Raw genomic sequence first — 17,620 nt, 5'->3', positions numbered from 1 at the left:
CTGGAGGGAGAAGAAGCCTTCTGGTGGGAGTCCAGTGCAGGATGTGCCACCTTGGCCAGGCCACGTGTGTGACTGCTCTGTAACCCGTTTTCTCATCTGTAAAATGGGCACAGATCCCCTTACTGCAGATTCCAGCCAGGATGCCAGGGACAGTGCCTGGTGCACAGCAGGGGCATGACATGTGTATACAGATGCTTATTAATTAGCAGATAGGTGTTTGTCTGGAGAAGATGCGTGATGAGCCTTCTTTGCCACTCACTGATGCCATGAGACATGCACCCATTTTACAGAGGGTGGAGGAAGGAAAGTGACTTTCTGGCAGTCACAAAGCCCCACAGTGTTGGGACTGGCATCAGTACCAGATAAGCAGGATTCCAGGACCCATGTGCTGAGCTGTGGGGCAGGGCCCTCCTCTTCTGGACTGGACAATGACAGCCAGCCCCCAGATTGTGGCTGGCATCCCCCCTTCTGGTCCCAGCACCAGATTTTCCTTGGAGTAATCACCTCCTGTGCTCCCAGCCCAAATGATCCCAGGAGTGGGCACCAACCCAGGCTCAACCAATTAGGATCATCTGGCATTCAGCAAACCAGGAGGAGTCAGCTCTGAGATTTTTTTTTTCTGGGAAAGAGACACCCACTTCCTGCCTGAGCCGGAGGGGTGTGAGCCTGGAGCTGCAGGTGGCTCCTACCAATGGCCAGCGAGAAGCCAGGCCAGTGGGACACTGAGCCAAGAGGGGCAGCAGAAACTCCCTGTACTGTAATTCGAGGTCCTGGATCCAGCTGTGCCTGAATTCCTCCACCCCAATAAGATGAAGTCCATTTAAGCTGAGTTTCTGTCACTTGAAGTGGACAAAACCAGCTTTCACTAAGCCCGTTTACATTTTATTCAAGTGGAGCCTTTAGGACCCAGAGCAGCGCATCCGCAGGGGCTATAGCAACCACGCATACCCTGAAGTGCCAACCTTTGCCTCCAGGATATAACCTCAGAACTCTCAGGGTCACCTCCTCCCACCTGCCTCAATCAGAAGAAGGCTTGGGATAGACTCATCAACTTAAGATCTACCGCCCTTGCACTAGGACCTGCAACGGTCAGGGCTCTGGCAAGCAAAGCCTCGTGGGTTCTCTAATAGGGCATGTGATGCTGATAGCCAAGGCAGCAACCGAAGACTCGGGCGTGGTGGTCAGAGCTGGGCCTCATAACGCCTTCGTGGGATTGCCCTCCCCTCTCAAACGCCACCCGTGGCTCCCCATGGCCCCTAGACAAAGTCCTGGCTTTTTCGCCTGGGTTCCAGGCCCTTCCTGCTCAATCCAAGCCCATTCCCGCGGCAACTCTTCCACGCCATCCAAGGGCCCCTACCCCAACCTCTCCCCTGCAAAGGGAACAGATTTTGTGCAGGAAGCAGGCAGTATTATTTGCCACTGAAGGTAGGGCCCACCCCCAGCCCAGAGGTGAATGTTGATAGGCCGAACAGGACCTACGTAATGCCGGCCACTCCTCTTGCTGGCCATTGGCTTAGATGCGGCCATGTGACCTAGCCCCGGCCAATGGTTGGAGAGCTAGCCTGCTGGGGTGGGGCCTGGGAGACCCGGCCGGGCAGAGCAAGCGTGCATGTGACCGGCGAGAGCTGGAGGTATTAGTTTCCAGTTTGCTGCTCTAACAAATTAGGGCCAGTCCGGCCGCACAGATGGTTAGCTCGCAGTGCTGGAGATCCGGAGCCTGTGGCGGGCTCAGCCGCCGACAGCAGGTGTGTCGGGGGTCGCAGTGCTCAGCGCGGGCGCGCGGGCGGCCGGCCGTGCGTACACGCGCTGCTGCGTCCCCGCGGCGGGCCCTTGGCCAGCCCGCCGCTGCTGGCCCCGCCGCCGCCCGGGGAGCGGGGGTGGGGGGACCCCCTTCCCGGCCCGGAAGCTGCCACCCTGCGCCTCCCGGGAAATGGGGACAGTCGAGGCATTCCCGCCAAGGTGGCTGGGCACAGTTCCCGGTGTGACGTGAGCACAAGTCCGTGGCCGCTGCCCTTTTTCGTTGGTTATTTATCGGCCGGCTCAGCACAGCGAGGTCCCGCGGGGTTTGGTCTCCCCTGGGACGGGACAGCGCGCTGCCGTCCGCCACGCTGTCCCCCATCGGGGCTTTTCCCGTTACCCCTAACTCGCGCAGCGGGGGACCTCGTCCCTTCCTCCTCTCCTTCGTGCATCCATTCATCCTCCTGGCCCATCCTCTGTGTTTGCTTCGGGGACGGGACTGTGAACGGGAAGAGGAGGCATGAGCACTCCGTTGGCCTGACTCGAGCCCGTGCCAGTGTGTCAAGGTCACGGCCAAGGAATGTCCCGGGGGAAGAACTGACAACACAGCGGGATGCGGAACCAAGACGAAGATGAGCAGCCGACGTGGCTGAGGCTGTAGATTGACCTCGGCTCTGTGTCTTTCCTACTGATTACCCCGTTGTTTGGTAAAGTGCTGTTGGTTCGGGTTAAAGGAGTAGCCTGCTTTTGGAGATACACCTGGGTGTGTATGAATAAAATGAAAAAATAGAAATTTTAAAAAATATGAACCAACAGATATACATAAAAAGGGAAAAAAGGCATAACTCAAAATATACAAATAAGATTTAAAAAAACAAAAAAAACAAACAAACCCAAAACCTGCATCAGTAGACTGTTCCTCCGTAGGAATATTGCCCAGTGGGGCAGTGCCCTTCCTGCTCAGTGCCTCAGTCTCTTGCCTGCAACATGGGTAATTGCTTTCTCCGGCCCCAAAGCTCTCCCAGACCCCTTCCTGAGGCTTGATTTGAACCTGCGTAGGTGAGTACATGAGCGCACACCTGGCCATCTGGGCCAGGACAGGGCACTTAATGCTACCAGCTCACTTAGTTGAATGCAGTTTCAGTCGTAATCTCCATGGAATTGTCCCACCTGAGACAAGGTCCTAACATTCACCTGGAAAAATAAATGAGCTAGAAAAGAAGTTTGAACATGGTCACTCGCCCGAAATCGAGATCAAAACACACTACAACGCCAGAAAAAAAGGCTGAACCTGGCAGAGGATTAGGAGAGGCTTCACCTCCCGAACCCTCCCCACTATTGTGTCCCTGGGCCACAGGCAAGGAAACCTAGCAAGAGCAGGAGTCACCTGCCCAGGGGGGAAACTCAGATGGGTGTAGACTGACTGTCAGGGCAACTTCCCCTCTGCCCACGAGGCTCCTGACTCAGCATGGTGGCAGCGGAAGGAAAGGATGCTCTAGGCAGAGGGGAAGGCACACACAAAGGTCTGGTGACTAGACAGCTGCCATTTACAGAGGCAGCCGCCCTGGGAGGCAGGAGGGAGACCCATTTTACAGATGGAAGACCGTCTCGGAGGGGCTGTCTGTCCTTGTCCTGTAGTGTCTAATAAGAGGGGAGCACAACCGTGTTGTGGGAAGTCTGAGGGGGAGGCATGGTCCTGCCCTTGGGAGATCTGTAGGGGCCAGGTGCCACCCTACCTCCATAATCCACTCTTAAAGCCTTTTCAAGGAAAGGCTGGGAAACCCATCAGGAGCCACCTGTGTTTTATTGTGCAGGGCCCTGGCCACAAACGGGTGCCTTGAGGGCCCCAGAACCCCAGAGCCACTGGGTTATATGCAGACACGGCCTGAGTGCTGGCGTTCCGATGCCCAGCCCCAGGGTGGCCAGCAGGCAAGGGCCCACACAGAGGACACAGAGGCCCAGTGGCCCCGGGCTCGAGTCCTGGCCTTGCTGCATGACCTTGTGTGCACCCTCAGTCTCCCCAGCTGTAAAATGGGGACTCAGTTGTCTTCACATCATGGTGCTGGCAGGAAGATTCAACTTCAGGCCCATACTGAGCTCTTAGTTTTACAATATACAAAACCCTGGTTTCTTGTTCCCACTGCATTCCCAGAGCTGTGCCTGGGGCGGGCACCCAGCAGGGACTCACTATTTTTTTTTTAATATCTTTTTTTTTAAAGATTTTATTTATTTATTTGACAGAGGGAGACACAGCGAGAGAGAGAACACAAGCAGGGGGGAATGGGACAGGGAGAAGCAAGCTCCCTGCTCCGTGGGGCTCGATCCCAGGACCCTGGGGTCATGACCTGAGCCGAAGGCAGACGCTTAATGAACTGAGCCACCCAGGCGCCCCAGGGTCTCACTAATTATTCATGTATACAAGAATCTATGGGACACTGACTACAGGCTGAGAACTGGTCTCATGTTTTAGGCGATGCCATTGATAACTCCTGGATTTAGGGATGGCTGTAGGAGAAGGAAAGAGGGTGCTGGGCATCAGGGTGCAGTATGGGAGGGGACTCCCTCAGGAAGGGATTGAGGCAGCCTCCCGAGAAGCAGGGAAGGAGAAGGGACGGTGGGAAGCGCACTCCCAGCAGAGGGCGTGACCAGACAAGGGTCCCGAGGTTAGCTGCAGCTTGGCCCACCCAAGGGAGCCAGTGAGGCTGGGTTGGGGGAAGGGTGGGCGAGGGGCAGATGAGCTTAGGGCAGGCAGCAGGGTCCGGTGAGCACACCCATGTGTGCTCCAAGCCTCATCCAGTCCCAAAACTCTGGGAGGCAGGTTCTGCCATCTGTACAGAGAATTAAGTGACACACAGCCAGCAAGGCTTGGTGGGGCTTGAACACAGGCCTCTTGGGCGATACCTCATGAACTTCTGCAGAATGAAAGCATGGACATGTTTGTGGTGTGAAATGGGCAAGGGGCTGGGCATGAGAGGCCTGAGGCAAACTGCCCTTCCTTGGACCTGGGGTTTCCTGGATTCCCAGGGATGGGACCAGCATGCTTTCCATTCCAGAGCAGGAATGGCTTGGAATCACCCCTGAACCTTAAGGGGGACAAGACTGGCTGGCAGACAAGTCCTTGTCCCTAGCCTCTTGACATTCAAGATCTTTTATATATAGGCTCCAATTTTTAATTGCTTGGCACTCTGGTTCCAATGGCCCCTTTTGGGGGAAGCCCAACTGCAACCTACTCCTATTCATTACTCGAAGCCCTGGCTCAAATGCCCCTTCCCCTAGGAAACCGTCGGTCTGTCTCCCCAGGCAGAGCTGGCACCACCCTAGGGACACATCCCCTGGCTCAATCTCATGGGGCTGGGGTGTCTCCCCGAGCCACGGAGCCATTTTCACTGCCCGTTGAGTTGTTTTCCACGCTGTGTGGGTCCTTGCACCCATCACAAGGTCTGGTATGCAGCCGGTGCTCAATGAACGTCTTGTTGAGTGGATAAATAAATAAATGCGTGATTGGGCTGGAATTAACCTCAGAATTGATCCCGGCCTGTGCTGGGTGATAACGAATTTTTTGCTGATTAATTTTGTGGGATGGGGGGGAGGTTAGGCTTCCTTCGTTCTCAGAAACAAGGCCACACCCAGTAGGCCTCAGACTCACTTCTCCCATGGGTCATACTGTGGCACAGAGGGCAGCCCTCCTTCGACCCCGGAATGGGTCTCTCCTCTGCATTCATTGGACGAGGGTTTATGGAACGCCTGTGTGCCAGGCGTTGTCCTGAGTCCAGCTGGGAACGAGATACAAACATCCCTTCTCCTGTGAGGCCGACCCTACCGTTTATCAGGTGGAAATATTGAGAAGGGCGTCTCAGTAGGGGAGACATTTGAGCAAAGACTGGAGAAAAGCGAGGGCAGCCACCCAGGTGTCTGGGGTGCACCCGGCAGGGGCACAGCCAGTGCAAAGGCCCGGAGGTGAGAGCGCGCCCGGTGCCTCGCACCAGCCAGAACAGGGAGGGGATGGAACGGTGGTACTTGAGGTGGGAGATACGGTGAGGGAAGTGGAAGCTTTTGCCTATTTTGGAGAAGAGGAGGGGCTCGACCCCACCCCAGGCAGGCCCCGCCCCCCGGCCTCCTCGCAGCTCGGAGCCGGGCCTCGCCCCCAGCCACACCCCCGCCCCCCGAACCGTGCGCAAGGAGATAGGCCCCGCCCCTCCTCGGCCCCCCGCCCTTGGTCGTCCAGGCCTGGCCCCGCCCCCCTGCCCGGAGTGCCAGCGAGAGGCGGCCGCGCCGAGTTTGTCCCTCGGCGACCACCGTCGTCCGGGCCGGCGCCTGCCGCGCGCGCCGCCTGCCTCTCTCCCGCGCGCTCTCCACCCCACGCCGTGCGTGCCTTGCGTGCTTTGCGTGAGCGTGCGCGGGCGCGTCGGCCGGCAAGGGAGCAGCAAACGGCCGGCGGCGGGCGCCGCGCGGGGGGCGGGCGGCGCGGAGGAGGCGGCAGTGGCCATGGCCGAGGCGTCGCCGCAGCCCGGACGGTACTTCTGCCACTGCTGCTCGGTCGAGATCGTGCCGCGCCTGCCGGTGAGGCCCGGGCCGGGGCGGCGGGCGGGAGCTCTCTCCCTCGGCCTGAGGCGAGCTGGCTCCGACGAGGAAACTGAGGCCCGGGCGGCGTCGGCCCGGGTCTCTGCGGAGGGCCCGGAGGCGGGGGCCGCCCCCCGGGGGCGCAGCGAGGCCGATGACCCCAGATGCGTGGCCTCGGTCCCCGATGGGGAAACTGAGGCCCGCGGAGGCCGCGTCACCTGCGCTCGGCACGCCGCCCAGCGGGAGAGAGGTGGGGGGACCGGGGGGCCGTTCCCGGCGCGCGTGGTCGACGCTGCGGGCGCCTGGCTGCGGGCCGCCCGGTGGAGCCCTCCCGCCCGCTTTCCCGTGGTCGGGACGAGAAGGCGGTGGACCTGGGCCGGGCCTGACAGCTGCCCCGGGCAGATCTCTGTGACCCGGGCCTGCGTTTTTGAGCTTCCCTGGAGTTGGGGGGTGGGGGTGCGGTGAGGCCAGCCTGTGGCCAGGTGTTGCTTTCTGCTCATTTAGGGCCAACGTGCCTCAAACCGGGTGGTGCGGGAGGGGGCCGCTTGTTAAAGGTTACAGTTTTCCAGGCTCCTCATCCCGGAGGTCCAGGGTGGGACCCGTGTTTCCCTGCCCCGGGCCGGAAGGGAAAGCCGTGGTCCCATCCGACCCTCTCCAGCCTTACAGGTGCAAAATCTGAAACCCCGGGAAGCTCAGGCCAGCCGTGGTCCCGACGTTTGCCACTGGGCCAGCTCAGGCGGGACGGGAAGAGGGAGGTGTGGGATTGGGAGCCCTCCCCGGCCTCGGCCGAAGGGGCTGCAGGCGGTGAGGACTTACTGAGCACCTTCTCGGTGCTCTCCTTGTACTTCATCTCCGGGTGGCATGCTCCCCACCGTCGTCTGGCTTGTGGGTGGTGGATGGTGGATGGAGGCTGTTCCGGTATCAGAGCCAGACTCGGATCTGCCTTTCCCGCTGTGGGGACCCCTGGGAGGAGGGGGCCGGGAGGGGGCCGGGGAAGGAGTCTTTCGGCATCATCCCAGCCACAGAGAAGGAAAGTGGGCTGAAGTCGGGGTGTGGAGCAGAGAGCGGTGTCTGGGCCCAGGAGGCCGGGAAAGGTAGGGAGGTGTGGCTTCCAGAGGCAAGGGGCTCTTTCCTTCTCAGGAGAAGAGGGAAAAACAAAATGAAACCTCAGATGTGTGAGCACCTGCTGCGGGCGCTGAGACTTGCCCCACTCGGCCTCCCTCCCGGAAGTCCTGCTTCTGCCTCCTTCCGGCTTTCTGCAGCCCCAACTCGGAACCTTTTTCGACCATGGCAGGAAGGGGCTGGTCCCCTGACAGCTCACCAGCGTAGATTAATTGCATACAGCCCCTTGCAGCTGGTAGGAGCCCCGCAACAGGCCCTGGGTCTCGGGCTTCCCCCAGAGTGGCCTGCTTTGTGCTGGGGCTGGGCAGTGTCTGCACAGCTGTCTGCTCTGGGCCTCTTCTGGGGCCAGCACAGGGCCTGGGTTCTGGCCAGGTGTGGCCGCTTCCTGGCCGCGTGGCCTTGGACCTGGAGGACCCTGACCTCTTGCAGTTGTCGCCAGGCTGGTGAGGACCTTCCTAAGCACAGAATCCAGGGGTGTCAAGGTATCCTTGACTTTTGTCCTCAGAGTTTATAGGCTGGTCAGGGAGCCAGTGTTGAGTAAGTGATGGCAAATATTTAGTTGGGAGTGCTGGTGAATTCTGTAAAAGCAAGTAACAGTAAGGAGTGTGCCTGCTTGTGGGTTTGGAGTAGGATTCCACGAGGCGCAGTAGACGGGATGACTGTTTATCAGCAAGGGGCACCCCTGGTGTTGTGGGGCCGGCAATGCACACTCAGCTAACCTGGTAGCGGTGGAAGGTCCTAGCCCCCGTGGCGGCGTGTTCTGTTCATGGGAAGGTGGTGCCGGTGTTACTGTGCTACAGGGCGTTGGGGTTGGCTTGTGTGCAGTTCCTACCTTAGATTTTTGTCATTGCGGTGGTCCCTCCAAAGACCCTAGACAGTACCTGCTTTCGGGGGCTTCTCTGCAGGATCAGGCTGAGGCCGCACCCAGCTGTGCCACGTCTCCGCCATGTGGCTCTGGGCGAGGCGCTCAACGTCCCTGGACCTCAGTTTCCCCGCCTGCAAGATGGGTTTGAGGAGCTAACCCGTGCCCACTCAGTGGGGCCCAGTGGGAGCATGTGTGTGTGTGTGTGTGTGTGTGTGAAGGAGCCCAGCACCTGACCCACAGGACGCACAGGGACAGGCTTGCGGCCTAGCTGGGGCAGGGCATGTGGGAGCAGGAGCCAGACAGGCCCGCTGGCGCACAAGCCCAGACTCGATCCTTCCCGGGAAACGGCAGCACTCGGGATGCGGTGGACGTGCTGCTGGTTTGGGTGGCGTGACTGTGGGTCTGTGGAAGCAGAGCGTCCATGGTCAGAGCCCGGCCGTGCTTGGCGTCCGCAGGGCTTGCCAGGAGGTGCAGGGTCCCACCAGGTGGACGGAGCAGGTGGAAGTCTGGGGTCCTCACGCCCTGAGCTCCTTGTTGTGCCTTCGATGGCCCTCTTTCCGCCGGTCGTCTCATTGATGGTGACTGCTTTCCTTCTCAGAAACGTCCTGAGTGCACGGTTGGACAGAGACGGGGCCTGGAGGGGTGCTGGGGTGAAGAGAACCGGCCTGCCCTCGCGCTCTTCACGCGCCCACTGCCCTTGCTCCTAGAGGGGCCTGGAGAAGTCCTGGCCCTCAGTTTTTAGCAGAATGAGTGGAGTCCTCTCCACGGAGCCCTCCATGGGTCTGGGCCTGCCTCCCAGGCACCATGTGGCCTCGGTCTGGACCCTCTGGCCACCGGACAGCCCTGTGTGGCCGTGTGCTGTGTGCTGTACTGGGCCCTGCTTGTGGCAGGGAGGCCCTGCCCCGTGGTGAGCCGTCCGTTTGCAGCTGCAGAAACCGGGGCCCTGGGGAGATTAAGTGTGGAACTGACTCCGGTGGTTCGCTGGCAGTGCAGAGCATGGAGTTGAGATCGGGCACCAGGGATGCCTAGGGAGCCTCGATGTGTGAGCTGCCCCACCCCCACCCCGGGGAACATGGACCCCGCCCTGCAGCCCCACACAGTGGGTACTCCAAAGAGGGCTGGTGTTTGCTCAGGGTCTGAAGTCAGTAGGGGCGGAAGCAGGCTGAGCCCCAAAGAGGTGGCTGAATGCTGGGCTGAGCCATGCCCTGGGGAGCCCCAGGCCTCTGAGCCATGTGGCAGGCCGAAGTGAGGGGACCCCCAGTATGGTGGGCACATGTGTCCTGTCCTGAGGGGTCTTGGCTGGCAGTGGTGCCAGAAGCACCCTGGGAAGATGAAGGAAGGTGGGATCGGGTACCCCTGGGTGGAAACGAGTGCTGGGCTGTGTGCGCACATCTCTGGCTCGCAGCGGGCCTCACACACTGCCAGGTCCTGGTGTGGCTCTGCTCCCCGGCACTCGGCAGTGTGCATGATGCTCACAGATGCTCGGGGGACAGATGGGGTGTGAACGTGGGATGTGGTGGCTGCTGAGACCCCAAGAATAAAGTGCAGGGGGCTGGGGAGTGGTGAGGGGCAGGGCCAGCTTTCCCATGGGGTCTGGGCAGGTCCTTCTGCCCAGTGACAGCTGAGGACGGCTGTGTGGGGCAGCAGGTGTGCTCCTGGGGTTCGCGGGCTGCTGAGCAGGGGGCTGCAGGGGTGCGGGAGTCCCATCGCGTCTGTGTTTGGGCCTGAGTCCCTGTCCCTCCGATGTCTGCACTGCACTTGGAGCTCTGCCTCCTCTGGAGGGGCCCTGATGGGCCTGGGCCTACAGAGCCCAGCGTCACCATAGAGCAGACCATCCTGTGGGGCCAGCCACCTCTCTGACTCCTGCCGAAGTTTCCCCGATGTAACCGTACTTGCCTGGCCATGCTGTGAAGGAGCGCATGAATGAGGGCTGGTGCCTGTTCCTGAGGGCCATCCCAGCTGACCTCCCCGTCACTGAGGAGGGCTGAGCCGCACCACCTAGGCGCATCATGGGGGCTGAGCATGAGGAGCGAGCGCTCAGAGAATTGAGCGTCTGTCCATCCTGTCCTCGGTGCTCTGGCCACCACTGTTGGTGATGCTGCTGCGGTGGTCCCCTCCCTCTCTCCTAGGGGGAGAGGTCACTAATTCACCATGAGGAGCCATCGATTAGAGACAGGTGCTCACACTGGAGGGCTGGGAGCATGGGGCTGCCACCACCTGGACCCAGGCTCGGTAGGCAGGCTCTGCCCTGTGGGCTGCAAACACTCCATCCAGGGTCTCCTTGCTTGGCTGCAGTTTTCTATTACTGGCTCCTTGGGTTTAAGAGAAACTCTGGGGTGTGCCCTTGGAGGGGGAGAGCACTGGAACACCCCCAGATCTGGTCCCTTCCCCACTGCCTAGAAGCAGAGGGTGGAGCCTGCTGAACTCCTCGGTGCCAGGGCCACGGCTCCGACAGGCCAACCTGGATTCACAGAGAACACAGAGGCGGGGCCCTGACCACAGCCAGCCGTGGAGCCGTAACCCTCTGGTCCCCAGTGGCTGCTGGATTTCAGAGCCCTAGGGTTGAGGCCATCCTCCATTTACAGGTGGGGAGTCCGAGGCTTGCAGCCAGGAGGTGACGTTTGAGCAGAGACCCGACTTCCGAGAGGGGGCAAGCCAGGTAGCTATCGGGGGAGAACACTCTGGCAAAGGGGATGGTGTGCAGGCCCTGAGAAGAGAGGGCAGGTGGAGGTGGCCTGGATGGGGCAGGGGAGCGGGAGTGGCCAGGCTGGGGTGTCCTGAGCTGACCACACGGGAGAGTGGATGAGGAGCTTGTGCCCTGTGTGAGATGGCGCTCCCAGGTGACGCTCAGGAGCAGCCGCAAGCCTCAGTAATGGCAGGAGAGGTTGCCTGTTTGCCAGCAGGTCAGGCTGAGGCCGCCTGCCACACCAGCCGTGCTCTGGCTCCTCCAGGCTGGCTGGGGACAGGCGGCATGCTCAGATGAGAGGGAGGGACAGCTTCTCACATAGGCCCTCCCCAGCCCCGCCATCCCGCTTGGAGACGGCAGGCACACGTCTGGTTTCTGTCTCATCTGTAGGGCAGGTGTGTGTGTGGGGTGGGCTCCACCAGGACACAGAGAGAGCCTGGACCTTCCTGCCCACCCTGAGCCAAGGGCAACCCTGGGCAGACACCCAGTATTGTCTGTGACACGGCCATGCCCAGCGGTGGTTTGATTCCCAGGATCCTAACCGAGGCCACCACGGACACCTGCAGCCACATCAGCCGGTGCCCTGACCCTCCCTCCCCTGGAGGCTCTACCAGGCAGTGAGAACCCTCGCCCCACGTGCTGAGGGCTGGTCACTCACTGTGCTGCAGAGCTGCCCGTTGCCCCCACGTCCCTACTCGGAGGAGCAAAGGGTGCTGTCCTTGCTGCTCCTCTGGTGGCTTTGTTGAGATACAACCCACCTGTTCACAGTGTGCCCTCGTTGTTTCCTGTACACTCAGGAGTCCTGTACCCACCACCTCATCCAGTTCCAGAACATTCCATCACCTTCAAAGGAAACCCCGTCCCCATCAGCCGTCACCCCTCCCCCAACCCCCACCCCCACGAGCCCCCTTCCCCTCCGCGGATGAGCCTGTTCCGGACGTGTCACCCACGTGGACTCACACCCCGTGGGGCCTTCTGTGTCTGGTTCCCTCCCTGAGCGTCGTGGGCTCGGGGTCCGTCCCCGGGGCCGTGCGTGAAGGCGCCTGGTTCCTGCCCGCGGCCGCGGGACGCTCCCCTGCGTGGGTAGGCCATATCCACCTGCCCACGGACACTGGGGCTGTCGCCGCCCTTTGGCTGCCGTGAGTGGGGCCGCTGTGGACGTGCACTTGCGGGTTTGGTGTGAACGTGCGTTTTCGTGCCTCGGCCGTGTACCCAGCCGTGGAATTGCAGGGTCGTCCGGTGACTCCGTGTGCAACTTTTCGAGGGACCGCGTGACTGTCCCCGCCGGCGTGGCGGATGGTTCTGAGGTCTCCGTGTCCTCGCCGGCACTTGTCATTGTGTGTTGGGAGTCGGGCCGTCCTGGCCGCCGTGAGGTGGTGTCTCCAGGCTCTGGTTTGCCTTTCCCTGCTGCCCGACGGTGCTGAGCGTCCTCCAGCTCACTGTCATCCGTGTGTCTTTGGAGAACTGTCTTGGTTCTTTGGTCATTTTTTCACTGGGTTGTGTGTGTTTTTGTTGCTGAGCTGTTAGTCATTTATACGTCCTGGATACCAGTTCTTAGGACCTGTGCACCTCCTTCCTGTGCTCCCCACTTGGCTCAGACAGTGTCCTTTGGGGCCCCCTTTGCTTTCGGCGTGTGGGAAGGTGAGGGGACGTGGCCTGTGCTGTGGTGGCGCCCACTGCCCTGATGGAGGGAGGGACCTGGCCCTTCTACCTGTGGCTCCCCTGGGACTGTCAGCAGCCATCCCCCCCCCCCCCCTTCTCTCCCACTCAGCAGGCGGCAGCAGACCCCGCACTGGTGGCTGGTTGTGTGGCTCTGGGACCCACGGCTGTGGGCTCGTGCCTGTGGCTCCCCTGGGGCCAGTTGCCCACTCTCCAGTTGGGACAGCACTGGTGGGCCAGGGGTGGGGGGGGCGTGGCCAGTGGGGATGGGGTCACAGGCCCTGTGCCAGGGCTGCTGGAACGTTACAGAAATGCCACCACAGGACACCCACAGGCTGGTCCCTGTGCCTGGATGGTGCTTCCCACCCTCCGTGGCCCCCTTCTGGGACTTGAGCTCCTGAGGCCTCCATAGTTCTGGGGCTCCATGGTCACCCATGTGACCCCTCCCCCGGAGCTTGGGGCAGGTGCCTCTTTGTGCACGTGGGGGGCACTCACAGAATGTTCTCCATCTGTGCAAGTCAGGAACTGCTCGGTGGACCCACGTCAGCTGGCCCGTTTGGTACAGGCCTTGTCAGAGCCTTCAACAGCTGATGTGGTTGAGTGGAGACCTTGAAATGGCTTCTGTCGTCCTGAGGAACATAGGCTGATGGACTGTGGGACTGTGGGATGGTGGGGAGATGACCTGGGAGCTTGGGCCTCACCTGCACCAGGGCAGCAGGTCCGGGGGGCTCCAGTCGTTGAGACACAGAGGTTGACGCTACGGCTGATGGGTGTCCGCGCACAGGCCCCACCCAGGGCCACCCAGCGGGGCCTCTGCCAGCTCTGACTCTGGGCTTGAGCAGTTTCACAGGTGTGCCTGGAGCTCATCCTCTGCAGGCTGCGGTCCTGTGGGCATGTTTAGCTAGCACAGCCTGAGGGCAGGGCCCCCAAGATCGCACTCACTGCCCTCTCCTCTGCAGGATTACATCTGCCCCAGGTGCGAGTCTGGTTTTATTGAGGAGCTTCCAGAAGAGACCAGGTAACACAGCCTAGGTGCACGCTGGCCGGACCAGGCCCCTCGGGGGGGGGGGGGGCCTGTGGCCGGGACACGGGGTGCTGCATGGAATGCTGGTTCAGTTCTGGGGGCAGACAGAGCCTGGATGGGCCACGGTGGGTGGGGGGGTTTAGGGGAGATGGCCCCCCCTTCCTGACCCAGGGCATGGGCAGGGTTTCAGAGGGGGACAGTAGCCCTGGGTCCCGGTGGGACACCCCCACTGCTGACTTGTGCCCGTCATCCCAGGAGTACAGAGAATGGGTCCGCCCCCTCCACAGCCCCCGCGGACCAGAGCAGGCCACCATTCGAGGTGAGTCTGGCCCCAGATTGTGCCCCTTTCCTGCAGGCAGCTACCCACCCCTCCCCTCGCCTTGCAGGACTGTTCCTCCCGCCTAACCCTTGACTGCTGGGTCTCTCCTTCCTCCTTTATCCCACACATGCCAAGGTCCCCTTGGTGTGTCCCCATCCCTCAGAGCCTTGACCCCAGGACAGCACCCCTCGGCGCACGGAGGAAACGTGGGGTCCAGGCAAGGGGCTGGGCTGGGCAGGACCCAAGGTGGCAGCTCAGGGCTCCTGCCCCTGCCCGTGATCACGGCCCTCCTCCCCACAGAACGTGGACCAGCACCTGTTCACGCTGCCGCAGGGCTACGGCCAGTTTGCTTTCGGCATCTTTGACGACAGCTTCGAGATCCCCACGTTCCCCCCTGGGGTGCAGGCCGATGAGGGCAGGGACCCCGAGAGCCGGCGGGAGAGAGAGCAACACTCCCGGCACCGGTATGGTGCCCGGCAGCCCCGCGCCCGCCTCACTGCACGGCGGGCCACCGGCCGGCACGAAGGCGTCCCTACGCTGGAAGGGTGAGGCACCTCGGGATAGCCAGCGGGTGGGAGTCTTAAAATCTGTCCCATCCCGACTCAGGCAGACTGACCATCTGCCCTTCTAGAAGGTTCTGTGGGCACAGAGGGGGTGGATGCTAGTTCTGGGGCTGACCTCTGGGCAGGGCAGTTCCCCATTGCATCCAGGCAGATTTTGCCTGAGCCCACCATGCTGATGGGGTGCAGAGGGGGACCCTAAAGTGTGGCCCGAGGGCCTGAGGATGCGGCGGGACCTGGACAGGGCCAGGGGCCCTCTTGTCCACTCAGTTACCCCCGTCGTTCTGAGAGGGGTCTCTGCCTCTCCCCTGCACCCCCTGCCCGCATGCCCATCAGCTCAGACACGGCTGGTTCCCATTTGGGTCCTTGTCTCCCAGGGCGGCAGGCAAATGGGGTGGGTTTCTGGCATCCGTGCTCCTCAGCGGAGCCCCAAGCTCCCTCCATGCTGGGGTTGGCACCAGGACGGCTCCCTTGAAAGCTGAGGCTTGTTCAGAAGGACTGGGGGTAAAAAGGAAACGTTCCTCGGAGGGCCCACCCCCAGAGGAGACAGGGCCAGGCTTCTCCAGCGTCTTGGTAGCTGGAACTTGGCCGTACACAGAGCGGCGCCTGTGTCTCTTAAGATGGGTTTCGATGCACGGGGAGCCCCGATGTGTTCTGTCCTGTCCGATGCCAGCCAAGGACACAGTCTGGGCTGCCCTGATGCCCCTGGTGTCCCCTGTCTGTGCGCTGCCCTGCAGCGGCTGCCCCAGGCTCGGGCCTTGGCTTCACCGCGACCTCAGCCAGCACGTTTCAGGGCTGCTGCGAATGGCAGGGCTGGGGACCTCCGGGATGCACCCCCAGGTTGTAAGATAGGGGGCGGACGTGACGTGGTTCGCGCTCACAGGCGCTGTCCAGGCTTGCAGGACAGCTGGCCCAGAGATCGGCGAGGGTCTGTCTCGTGGCTGAGCCTTTGCAAATCTTGGTTGAAAACACGGCCTTTAAACGCTGTGAATTTCGAAGCTGGACACGTGTCTCCTCTGCTTCCTCCTCTGGGGTGCCCAGCCTCAGAGGGTGTTGACCACATGCTGGGCCTCCCACTCTGTTCCAGGATCATCCAGCAGTTGGTCAATGGTATCATCACTCCTGCCAGCATCCCCAGCCTGGGCCTGGGCCCCTGGTGAGTAGGTGGGCGGGTCCCCTTGTGCCCTGCCCAGCCCCTCCGCCACTTGAACCCCAGGTCTCTCTGCGCAGGGGTGTCCTGCACTCAAACCCAATGGACTACGCCTGGGGGGCCAACGGCCTGGATGCCATCATCACGCAGGTACAGGGTCACCTCCCCGAGGAGGGCACGGGGGTCGCTGTCTTTCCTTCTGCTGAGGATGAGGAGCTTGACGGGCCCTGCTCCCAGAGGCCGAGAGGGTCCCTGGTGTGGATGCCCTGCTCCCCAGCTCTCCATAACTCCCATCCCGAGGCTGGGGTGCCCCACGTGGACCTCCACATTCTCCTGAGCTGCCCCGGGGATGGGGTGGTCACCGTGAACTTGGCGGCCCTTGTGAGGCCTTTCGCGGGTGAACTGGTGCACTTCGCCATGGCAGGACCCAACTCTCTGGCTCTAGCTGACAGGAGGCCTCAGGGACCAGCCCCTGGGTGGGACCCGTGGTGCTGGGAGGGGTCGTGCTGTCCCCAGGGCTGCGGCTGCCCTGGGTGCAAGGTGACCCTGACTGGACATGCGGACGGGTGGGTAGGAGCGTGGGGCTCAGCCTTCGGGGGGGGGGGGGGTCCGGGGACCAGGAAAAACACGGCCTTGGTGCTTTTGCAGGTAACCCAGCCTTGCATTTCAGAGCCCTTCGGGGCGAGGGGCCGCGCCTGCCTACCGAGCTCCCGGCACTCTGGCCTCTTGTCTTTCAGCTCCTCAATCAGTTTGAAAACACAGGCCCCCCGCCTGCAGACAAAGAGAAAATCCAGGCCCTCCCCACCGTCCCCGTCACCGAGGAACACGTAGGTGTGTGGCGCTCGGCCCCCGTCCCGACACGGTCCGCGTCCGTCCCCCCTCCCCGGCCCCCGCCCGCCCAGGATGCCGGGTGGGGCCTCAGCCCCTGCGTGCCCGGGCGGCGGGCGGCGGGCAGGCTCCCCCGCGGGGCTCGGGGTCACGGGCGCCTGTCCCGCAGGCTCCGGGCTGGAGTGCCCCGTGTGCAAGGATGACTACGGGCTGGGGGAGCGCGTGCGGCAGCTGCCCTGCAGTCACCTCTTCCACGACGGCTGCATCGTGCCCTGGCTGCAGCAGGTGAGCCGGCGCCCCTCCCCCGCGCCCCCCCGCCCCCGCGCGCCGTCTCTGAACCGCCCCTCCCTCTGTCCCCGCGAAGCACGACAGCTGCCCCGTGTGCCGGAAAAGCCTCACGGGTCAGAACACAGCCACCAACCCCCCGGGCCTGAGCGGCGTGAGCTTCTCGTCGTCGTCGTCCTCCTCCTCCTCCAGCTCGCCCAGCAACGAGAACCCGGCCGCCAACTCCTGAGCCCCCCGCCCGCACCGGGCCCTGCGGGGCGGCGGCGGGGGGGGGGGGGCGCCGCGAGCTGGAGGAGGAGGTGCCCCCCCGCGGCGGGCAGAGACTCGGACGACCGCTGCCTCCCGCTGCCTCCCGCTGCCTCCGGGCTAGAGCAAGCTCCGCCCTCCCCACGGCGTCTGGCGGGGCGGTGCCTGGGCGCACGGCGCCCCCGGGGGGGCGTCCCCGGCTCCCCCACCCGTTTGTCTCTAACCTCACCCTCCACACAGTCAACGGCGGAAAGGTTTTTATAATTTTAAATTATTACTGCTTTGAAATAAATGGACGTTTTAGCTCACACGCGGCCCTGCATGATCTGTGGAAAGACCGGGTGGAGCCGCTAGGCCGGGGTCTCCGCGACGCCTGGAGGGGCCAGCAGCCCCCGACCCGAGCGCAGGGGGCTCGGGACCACAGGATGACCAGCAAAACAAGAACAAAACTGCTCCGACAGACGTTTTTTAAAGGAAAAAATATGTGTATCTTGAAAGCTATTTAAAAATACACCTACTTAGAAAGAGAAGCAGGTGGTTGGCGTTTTCCTTCCGCGCGGGCGCTGGGGGCGGGCCGAG

The 17,620-nt window shown here is 62.1% G+C and overlaps 1 protein-coding gene across 2 annotated transcripts; it reads left to right on the top strand.

Annotated features, from left to right (window-relative positions):
- The first annotated feature begins 6,116 nt into the window (after positions 1-6,116).
- Positions 6,117-17,566, top strand: RNF126 (ring finger protein 126). Of its 2 annotated transcripts, none has more exons than XM_027583454.2 (9): positions 6,117-6,297; positions 13,589-13,647; positions 13,909-13,972; positions 14,273-14,517; positions 15,620-15,688; positions 15,763-15,832; positions 16,420-16,513; positions 16,680-16,795; positions 16,875-17,566. In XM_027583454.2, exons 1-9 carry the CDS (start codon positions 6,223-6,225, stop codon positions 17,022-17,024), a joined length of 942 nt encoding a protein of 313 aa, XP_027439255.1. In that variant the 5' UTR covers positions 6,117-6,222; the 3' UTR covers positions 17,025-17,566. The 2 variants fall into 2 exon arrangements, with proteins under 2 accessions (XP_027439255.1, XP_027439256.1); XM_027583455.1 differs by having other exon boundaries at positions 17,346-17,558.
- The last annotated feature ends 54 nt before the right edge of the window (positions 17,567-17,620 follow it).

The sequence above is a fragment of the Zalophus californianus genome, chromosome 1 (assembly GCF_009762305.2).
Source record: "Zalophus californianus isolate mZalCal1 chromosome 1, mZalCal1.pri.v2, whole genome shotgun sequence".
NCBI classification, from domain to species: Eukaryota; Metazoa; Chordata; class Mammalia; order Carnivora; family Otariidae; genus Zalophus; species Zalophus californianus.
Note: the sequence above shows the minus strand (reverse complement) of the source record. Positions and strands in the feature narration are given on the sequence as shown.

Excerpts from the sequence above, each read along its gene's own strand:
- RNF126 (XM_027583454.2), top strand. The coding sequence starts at position 6,223 with ATGGCCGAGGCGTCGCCGCAGCCCGGACGGTACTTCTGCCACTGCTGC. Across the intron at positions 6,298-13,588 it reads AGATCGTGCCGCGCCTGCCG|GATTACATCTGCCCCAGGTG; the intron begins GTGAGGCCCGGG and ends TCTCCTCTGCAG. Across the intron at positions 16,796-16,874 it reads TCGTGCCCTGGCTGCAGCAG|CACGACAGCTGCCCCGTGTG; the intron begins GTGAGCCGGCGC and ends GTCCCCGCGAAG.